Raw genomic sequence first — 9,792 nt, forward strand, 5'->3', positions numbered from 1 at the left:
GTGGCATCATTGATGGACTCGGGTGTGGCAGCGGTAATGAGGTTGGCCCAGGATCGGACATTGTTTTGTTCTGCTGTGCATGGGGTCGCTATGAGTCGGTTCCGACTCGATGGCACCTGACAACAACAACAACTACCAAATCATTGAGAATCCTGGCCCAGTCAGGTTGACGCAAAACCTTAACTATCACAAGTGTGTTCTTGATTCAGTATTCTCTACTGGAATTTTTTTTGACTGTATTAGCAAGTTCCCTTCCAAACTCCATAGGTTCTCTGTCCTGTCCATAATCAGAGTGTCAGAATTTTCTTCAGGTTAAAAATACTTTGCCTTTTTTCCTCACAGTGCCTTCAATTTTGATATTGATATTGAAAAATTATTCCTGAAGAAATGTCTATTGCTGCAGTATTTAGTGTTTTGATATAACTTTAGTTTTAGTGTGGTGCTGCAGGATAAGCTGAACTTTCAGCTAACCACAAGGTTGGTGGTTCAAACCCATGAGCCACTCAGAAACCCTATATAGTGTCTCTATGAATCAGAACCGACTCAACACTTACCAACAACATAGCTTATAAAGGAGCCCTAGTGATGCAGTGGTTAAAGCACCTGGCTACTAACCAAAAGCGGTTTGATTCCAACAGCTGTTGGGAGGGGGAAAAATATACAACCTTGGAAGCCCTATGGGATAGTTCTACTCTGTTCCATAGGTTGCTGTGCATCAGAATCGCATCAACAACAACAGATGTTTGTTTATACTCCTTACAATAATGAAATTGTGTATACTTTTTTAACATTCAATTTTAAGGCTCTTGCCAGTGAGACCAGTGAAGATGAACTTCCCGCTGATGTAGATATGAATGACCCCTACTTTGCTGAAGAAGTTAAAAAAATGGGTAAGTCGGCCTATATTTGTAGTTTTCATTTGAAATAGAAAAGAGCTGACATAGGTAGAAACAATATAAGCTAGTCCTTCATTAAAAATACATAGAATTTATACCACTTTCAAAGCAGGTCTCCCCTGTGAGGGTATAATTGTGATTAGAATGGAAAGAGTGTGTCCCTGTCTGTGTTGGAGTAATTTCTTTGTAGGAGGTTCTTGGTAACATGGTTAATTTAACAGTTTACTGAGCTTCCTTTCTGGGAAATACACTTGTAGAAAACCAGATTGATTGTTTAAGGCAGTGAGAGTAAACAAAGAGGATATAGTTGTTTTGTTGCTTTCATTATTTTTTGTTTGTTTGTTTTTAAGTATAAAGCATCTACTACGTCTCTCTTTACAAAAGCTCTGAAGAATTGATAGTGTGAAATGAATGTGTGTATGTTTGTGCAGATGTGTTTATAAACTTGTTTATTTAATTCATGTATAGATTTTGGTATAAAAGCTTTTCTGCCCAGATATACAAACGCATTGATGTGCTTTTGTTTCCTTTTTGCATTTGTCCTGTTTCATTATAACCATAAGCCAGCTTTTCTCTTAATTCTCTTTTTCCTTGAATCTCATTCAGCTATCTGGTATATAGTTTCCTGTATCCATTAACCTTGTTTCCATGCTTATGCACCATTTACCCATGTTCTTTCCTCAGTGCTTTCACTCTTACCTTTTTGTTGTTTTTATGTGCTATGGAGTCGGTTCCGACTCATAACGACCCTGTGTGCAGGGTTTCCTAGGCTGTAAATCTTTACAGGAGCAGAAAGCCTCATCTTTCTCCCGCGGAACATCTGGTAGTTTCAAACTGCTGACCTTGCGGTTCCCAGCCCTATTTGTAACCACTATGCTACCAGAGCTCCTTCTTACCTTTTTAGGTATGTGTAAATATGTGTGGTAAGGCCCAAGCCATACTTGAACAGTCCATACAGAGACCGCTGCAAGCATTTTCCATTTGTTCTCTTGCATTTTGCCTTTACCTGATCTTTATACCACACATATGAACTCCAAAAGACTTGATCCTGGAACAACTTCAAATTGGCTTATAAAGAGAAGGGTTTTATAAAGTTTCTCTGCATCTTATCCCTCATGACTACTGAGCCAGAGCAGGTCTCAACAGGAAAGTCAAAATTGCTGAAAATTATTTCCTGGTTGTTATAGTCTTTAAGCACTGATATTTTATTGATGAAAAAGAGATCAAGATGAATAAAATGTATTGTAGGATGTGAGTTTCTTGAGAATTGGAAAGGGAAGTGGAAACTTAGCGTATTCTGTTTTTTATCATACCTTAGTGGTCCTTTCTAGAAGATGATGGATTTTAGCCTTATCCTCTGACCTCAGGAAAGTAAGTTTATAATAGAGAAATGTGGTTTTCCTTGTTCTTATTCCAGAGTTTTCCATTTGGCAGGTGAATGAAATCTAGTCAGATTTCAGAACTCAGAGTAGAATTAGAAAAGTAAGTTAAATGATTTGATAGTTTGGAGTAGTCTCTTTGTTTAAATGTGTACATTTAAATTGTAAATAAGTGTTGTTTAAAGTTAGTATCAAAACTTCTAAGGGAAGAGAGCTAGATAAAGTAAGCTTTCTTTCCATATGCTTTGATTTCGGAGTGTTTTCTAAGAGTAAATACTTTATATTTGGGTGTGTGCTATGTTTCAGAAAGGAATAAGAATAACCTGAGAATTCTGTATATTGAAAAATTAGGACCAAAAAAAGTTGCAGTTTGTTTATTCATTCTATCAATAAATATTCTTGAGTGCATACCAGGTGCTGGTCATTGTGCAGGACTAAAAATACAGCGTATTGAAATAAGTAAATTGCATCTTACTCGGAGTTTGTGTACATTTCAAGAAGGCAGATGTTAAACAGGTAAACCAGTAAGAATTTTATCAGAATATGGTATATGCTCTGAAAGAAAGAAATAGGACATTACAGAGTATATAACTAGGGTGAGAAGTGGATAAATAAGTTTGTTTTACATAAGGTAGGCAAAGAAGGCTTTTTTGAGGTGAGACTGGTAGAATAAAGAGTTTAGCATAAAGAGTTGGAGAAAAGAGTATTGCAAACGACAGAAAATTTTTTTGTTGAAAAACTGAAAGACATCAATGGGACTGTAGCATGGCCATAGGGAGTTTTCTCTGAGATAAACTTAGTGACATAGGCTGGAACTGACCTGGCATGATTTTGCATGGCAACAGATTTGGATTTTAATCTACAGGTAGATAATGGGAGCCACTGAAGGACCTTTAAGCAGAGTATGACTTGAATTGATACGTATTTCACAGATTACTCTCATTCTTATGAGGAGCAAAGTTTAAAGAAAAGCATATGGAGACAGACTTGCTTATGTATTTGGATAAACAATAAATTTATTAAGAGACAGTTACAAACTTCAACTCAAGATGAGTGCAGACCTGCTCCTCACAGCTCTTCTCAACTATGCAAGGCTCCTCTTAGCCCCTACACACAGGCCTTTCCTTGACACCCTCAGGACAGGCAGCTCTTGGCCCTGCCATCTGTCATCAGTAGCTTTGCCAAAGAACCTATTCCAGGCCTCTCCTGCCAGATCTGTTATTGGATCCCTTCCAGGTCCATTGTTGTCTTTAGTGTTACAGATCTTTTAGGGACTTCCTTGCCTCCCCTCTCTCTTCTTTTGCTTCTCTTACCTTGCTTTTTCAACTTTTTCCTACTGCTTCTTTCCTGAATCTGTCTCTCTGAAACCTATGTGGGTGTGGCTGTTTTATACACCAACTCTTAGTTAATTTCAAGTTAATATAACAAACCCTCTGGGGTAGAAAACTAGGGCAAACTTATAAGGATTGAGGGGAAAATTCAAGCTGTTTTCACCACTTATGTGTATTAAGATCTATAATTCTTATCCCCATTCATTTATTATTTGATGCATAGGACAAATTTGGAAAATTAATATTTTTCCCAAGAAACTAAAAGGATGTTCTGTGGTTTACAAAAATATTTAGACTATAATGCAGTGTTTTGAAGGACAGAGACATTGATTATATTTTTGCTAAAGACCATCCCATAGAGGTAAACTTGCACAGCCTTAAAAATATGAAGGAGTTGAGCTCAGTGAATAACTTAGTTAACTTAGTGTTCAACAAGTGCAAAATATGTGTATAATTTTCCGCCTGTTGTTCCCCTTACTAATTAACAATTGCAAACTTGTTATGTTTCCAGTTTTCTTTTTCTTTTTTCCTAAACTACAAACTTCCTGTTAAATGAGAATTTCAAAGTCTGTGTTTCTAGAATATGAGCTAGAAAGTTATATTTTCCTTTTAGAAATGAAAATTTTTTTAAATTGCTTATTGCTATCTAATGTATAAGCCCTCCTTAGTTTTTATTGTTAAGAAATAGGTCTGCAATAAAGTATATCATTTAAAAACATACCCTATTAAACTGTATCCTTTGTCTTGACAACTTTTAGGAATTTGATAAACTACCTAAAGATCCAGTTACTATGATGCACATTTGATTCATTCAGCTAATCCTTACCAGTCCTTTCATTGTATTGCTTACATGATGTTTTATAGTTGACAGATGCTTTTTTATAAATTAGTCCTCTAATCCATACTTAGCCCTTTTTATAGATGAGCAATCTAAAGCTCAGAAAACAGTTGCGTTGTCCAAGGACAGGTTGGTAGTTGGTAGACTTGAGTTCTACTGGACTTCCCTTTAATTTTCATTACAAGTACCTTATAAAAACTGAGGCCATAACAAAGGCACAGATGTATAAGAGCTGGAACTGAGGAACTGCTGGATTTCCAAGTAAAGCCAAAATGCCCTGACCCGTAGGAAGATGACTTAATAGAATGTATAGAATGTATATAATGACGGTCTACAGAGCAGATCCTTTGTTTCACGCTCAACAGATCATATGCTTAATTTTCACTTAATGATTGCAATTCCCTCAGTGTAACATCATTTACCTCACTTACTTCTCCCTGTGTTTCTTCTTTCTTTTCCTCATTTCTCCACCCTTCTAAATTTTGTCTTTAGGTAAATGCTGCCCTTTTGCTATTGAAAGGCTAATCATTCTATGGTGTGCATTCCTTACTAATGTTGTTGTCCAGTCCTGCTGTTTCTCTTCCCCCACCCAACCCCCATGCCCCGCCATGTACTGATTGCATGGCTGAACATTGAGCACTGTGGGTGAGTTCAGTTCAACACCTAAAGGGTGACTAAGGGTCATAGTCTTCAAGTTTCACTAGTGTCTTTCTGGCTTATATGCCCAATGTGGTGTGTTTTTTTTAATGATTTCAAGTTTGGTTCCATATTTTCTCCCACTCTATCCAGAACCTTTTAATGTGATCCCTTTCAAAGGAGTTGTTAGTGCCAGTGGACACCATCTAGCTCTTTTGGTCTGTAGTGGACACTGATGTTTGTGTGACTAATTAGTACATTAGATCAATTGTTTCTGAATATCTTCAGTTTTTATCACTCTTCTTTCCTCTGGATAGGAAGAGACCAATTATTGTACCTTAAATGGCCACTCATAACCTTTTAAAATCCCAGTCCTGATGTAGTGCTATGGGTCAATGTGCTGGACTACAAAGTCAATTTGAACTGCAAGTTCGTGGTTCAAGCTCACCAGCTGCTTTCTCGGAAACCCCTTACAGGGTTGCTGTGACTAGGAACCAACACAGTGGCACTTAGCAACAACTACTCACCAAATTAGGATGTAGAACATTGTCTTTGTGGACTGTGTTATTGTCAGTTGACCTTGGTGTCTCCTGAGAGTATGATCCTGAGTCTACAGGCCCAGCAAATCAATCCCTGAAGGTGTTTGGTAATATCTAAGAAGTTCTCATAACTGCCCTCTGTATACTCCCCCACCCACCCAGCTTGTGTATCGCTGTATCTACCCATAGATAACTGTCATTACAGGATTGCATATTTAACAGTATTTACCTCTGTTCCCTTTACTCTTGCCTTCCTCTCCTTGCTTTTTCTTTTTTTTTAAGTTTTTATTTTTAATTGAGTGATAGTTTACATGGGAGAACATCACTTTTACACTCATCCAGTTGCATTTTGTTTCATTTGTAATGGTTACAATCCCCTCTGTGAATCATAATTCAACAGTATTTGCTTCTGTTCCCTCTGGTTGGTTGTTTTTTCTTTTCTTTTTTTTTGCATGTACACAGAAACACTCAGGAATATATAATCATTTCAACAACCATAGGGCACATTCTGCAAGCCTGCCTCCTGGCCACCAACACACAGCCTTTCTCTTCCCTTTACTCTAGAGTCGTCAGCTGTTCTATCTCTCCATGTCATCATCTCTGCCTCCATCTCTGGATAGAGCCCCACATTCTACTTATGCTCTTCTCCCTTGATGGTCCTAAGGTTCTGGAATGTAAGATTAACTACTCCCCCCTTTACTTTACAAAACTTCTACATTTATAGTTGTGACAGTAGCAATTAGGCATGATAACAATTACCTACTTTTGAATCATAAGCTTATCCCAGTCTGCTTTCACCAGGCCCATTTAGACAAGATAAAAACTATTCTACCTTCCCCTGCACATTCTGAAACTAAACTCCCTCTTGAAAACTTGTAAGCCAGTAACTTTGTGCCTTTATAGTCCCCCATTTTAGCTAGCCAATCCCTATCAACCCTGTGTACAAAGGAGGTAGGATTGATCCTTTATCTGTGAAGACTCCTTCTGTCGCAGTTGGTATTTTGAGCTACTGCATCCATAAGTAAAGATCAAGCTCATCAAATTGTAGCAATTTACAGTTGTTTCCTTTATCAAATTTTTTTACTCTTCCTCTAGATGAGTTCTGATCATCAAGCCATTGAAGCTAGGTCAAATGGGTACTGTCTGCAACTTTGGGCATTCTTGTGCATCTCCCCTCACATCGTATCAGCTGGATGCTTCACTCTCAACTCTAACCCTCCCTGGCTATGTCCTTGTCCATGGGCTCAGGAGTTCCCAGATCTCACCAACTGTGGTCCAAGCAGCTCTTCCTCTTCTCTCTTGCTTGCTTTTCTTGCCTTCATCATTCTTCTACCAGCCTCCCTCTTGTAGATCACCTTCCATTACTTAACACATATCTACTTTCTAGCCAGTGAATTACTCCCCCTTCCCTCTCAGCCCTGGTCACCACCAAAGAATATTTCATTTAGTGTGAAAACCTTTGCTTGAGTTTTTATAATAGTGAGTTCATATATTATTTATCCTTTTGTGATTGACTGACTTCACTCAGCATAATGTCCTCTAGGTTCATCCGTATTATGAGGTGTTTTACATATACATAGGTATTCTTCAACCTTGTGTAGCATTTGTGTATGTATATCAAAGTTTGTTTATGGTTATTAAATATTCATTGATGGACAGATAGGTTCTCTCCATCTTTTTGCTGTTGTGGAAAGTGCTGTGTTTTCAATTTTTTGAGGAAGCACGGTACCATCTACCACAGTGGTTACACCATTTTTTAGTCCTACAGCAGTGTAAGTGATTTTCAGTCTCTCTATGCCTCCACGCCTTCACCAGCACTTGATTTCTATTTGATTGGCTATTAATGATGGCACTTAACAACAAGCAAGTCAGTTCCAGCTGGTGAGTTTGAACTGCCAACCTTGCAATTCAAACCGACCTTGAGGTCAAGTGCTTATCCTACAGCACCACATAGGAGTTCCTATTAATGCTAGGGTGAGGTAGTATCTCAGTGTTTTGATTTGGAGTCCTGTTGTGGCACTGTGGGTTAATGCATTGGACTGCAAAGCCTGTTTGAGCCACAAGCTCAGCAGTTCAAGCTCACTAGCCACTCCTTAGAAACCCTGTACAGGGTCACTATAGATCGGAACCGACTCAATGCACCTAACAACAACAATGGCTAAAGGAGTCCTGGTGTGGCGCTGTTGTTTATAATGTGTTGGACTGCAAAGTCACTTTGAACCACAAGATCAGCGGTTCAAATTCATCAGCTGTTCCTCAGAAACCCTATACAGGGTTGCTATCGGTGGAATCGACTTGGCAGCACTTAACAACAACAGTGACTAAAGAGGAGTCTTGGTGTGGTTCTACAGGATAATACACTAGACCGTAAGGTTGGTTTGAACTGTAAGGTTGGCAGTTCTGACTCACAGTTGCTTCTTGGAAACCCTAGACAGGGTCACTCTGAGTACAGGGCACTTAACAACAACAGTGGCTTAAGGACTATTGGTGTCACGTTGTAGGATACATTCAGAGTTGCAAGGTTGGTTTGAAATACAAGGAGGTTGGCAGTTCAAACTTAGCCCGTCACTCCTCAGAAACCCTGTACTGAATCACTATGAGTCGGAACTGACTCGAAGACACTTGACAACAGCTAATGGGACTCCTGGTATGGCACTGTAGAGTAAGTCCTGGTCGTTAACCATAAGGTTAGCGATTCAAACCCACCAGTTGCTCATTGGAAACCCTGTACAGGGTCACTATGAGTCAGAACTGACTCCAGGGCACTTAGCAACAGTGGCTAATGGTCACAAACAGTTTTTCAGGTTTGTTGACTACCTGAGTGCTTAATTGGTGAAGTGTCTGTGTATGTCCTCTGCCTATTTAAAATTGGTTTGTCTTTTTCTTGTTGAGTTGTTAAAGTTTTCTCTAAGTTTTAGAGATTAGTCCCTTGTCAGATAGGCTGCTGCCAAAAAAATTTTTTCCCAGTCTCTGGGTTCTCTTAACTCCTTTGGTAGAATCTCTTGATGCTTATAAGTGTTTAATTTTTAAGAAGTCCCAGTCATATAGTTTGACTTCTATTTGTGTGCTTTTGTCACTATTTTTTTCATTAATAATCTGTAAAGTTCTAGGTTTTACATGTAGCCTTTGATCCATCTTGCGTTTATATCTGTGAGATACGGATTTCATTCTTCTGCAAATAGATATTCCGTTTTGCATGCACCGTTTGGCAAAAATCAGCTGACCATTTGTTGTTAAATGCTGTCAAGTCAATTCCGACCCATTACGATCCCGTATAGGGTTTCTGATAGCTCAGTGGTTACGAATCAGGCTGCGAACCTAAGGTCAGTAGTTCGAAACTACCAGCAGCTCTGCGGGAGAAAGATGAGGCTTTTCTTGACATTGAGATGTAGTCCATACCAAAGGCCGTGGTCTTTGATCTTCATCAGTAAATATTTTAAGTCTTCTTGACTTTCAGCAAGTAAAGTTGTATCATCTGCATAATCGCAGGTTGTTAATGAGTCTTCCTCCAATCCTAATGCCACATTTTTCTTCTTCCAACCTAGCTTCTCGGATTATTTGCTCAGCATACAGGTTAAATAAGTATGGTGAAAGAATACAACCCTGTCACACACCTTTCTTAATTTTAAACCATTCAGTGTTCCCAGGTTCTTTTAGAACAACTGCCTGTTGGTCCATGTACAGATTCCTCATGAGTACAATTACTGTTCTGGAATACTCATACTTTGCAGTTTTGTCCATAGCTTGGCATGAGCCACACAAATCAAAAGCCTTCGCGTAGTCAATAAAGCACAGGTAAGCCTCTTTGATATTCTCTGATTTCAGCCAAGATTCACTGGACATCAGCAATGATATCCCTCGTTCCACGGCCTCTTCTGAATCCAGCGTGAACCTCAGGAAGTTCTCTGTCAATGTATGATTATAGCCGTTTCTGTGTTACCTTTAGCAAAACTTTACTTCCATGGGCTATCATAGAGATTGTCCAATGATTTCCAATCAGTCGGCCAGATAGTTGTCTTCCAAATTTCTTGGCAGAGATGAGTGAGTGCCTCCTGTGCCTCTTCATTTTCTTGAAAGATTTCAATTTTTATTCCATCAATTCCTGATGCCTTGTTCTTTTCCAATTCCTTCATTGCACCTTGGACTTCTTCCTTCAGTATCATTGGCTCTTGA

At 38.8% G+C, this 9,792-nt stretch overlaps 1 protein-coding gene across 1 annotated transcript in view; it reads left to right on the plus strand.

The window, feature by feature from the left end:
* The window catches only part of ESF1 (ESF1, nucleolar pre-rRNA processing protein, homolog (S. cerevisiae)), a 95,622-nt gene that overhangs the window by 68,047 nt on the left and 17,783 nt on the right, over window positions 1–9,792 (plus strand). The window contains exon 10 of the mRNA XM_006865620.1: window positions 803–890. Coding sequence (XP_006865682.1) covers window positions 803–890 — 88 coding nt within the window. The remainder of the gene's footprint in view (window positions 1–802; window positions 891–9,792) is intronic.

This window comes from Chrysochloris asiatica, unplaced genomic scaffold, assembly GCF_000296735.1.
Source record: "Chrysochloris asiatica unplaced genomic scaffold, ChrAsi1.0 scaffold00080, whole genome shotgun sequence".
Classification (NCBI taxonomy): domain Eukaryota; kingdom Metazoa; phylum Chordata; class Mammalia; order Afrosoricida; family Chrysochloridae; genus Chrysochloris; species Chrysochloris asiatica.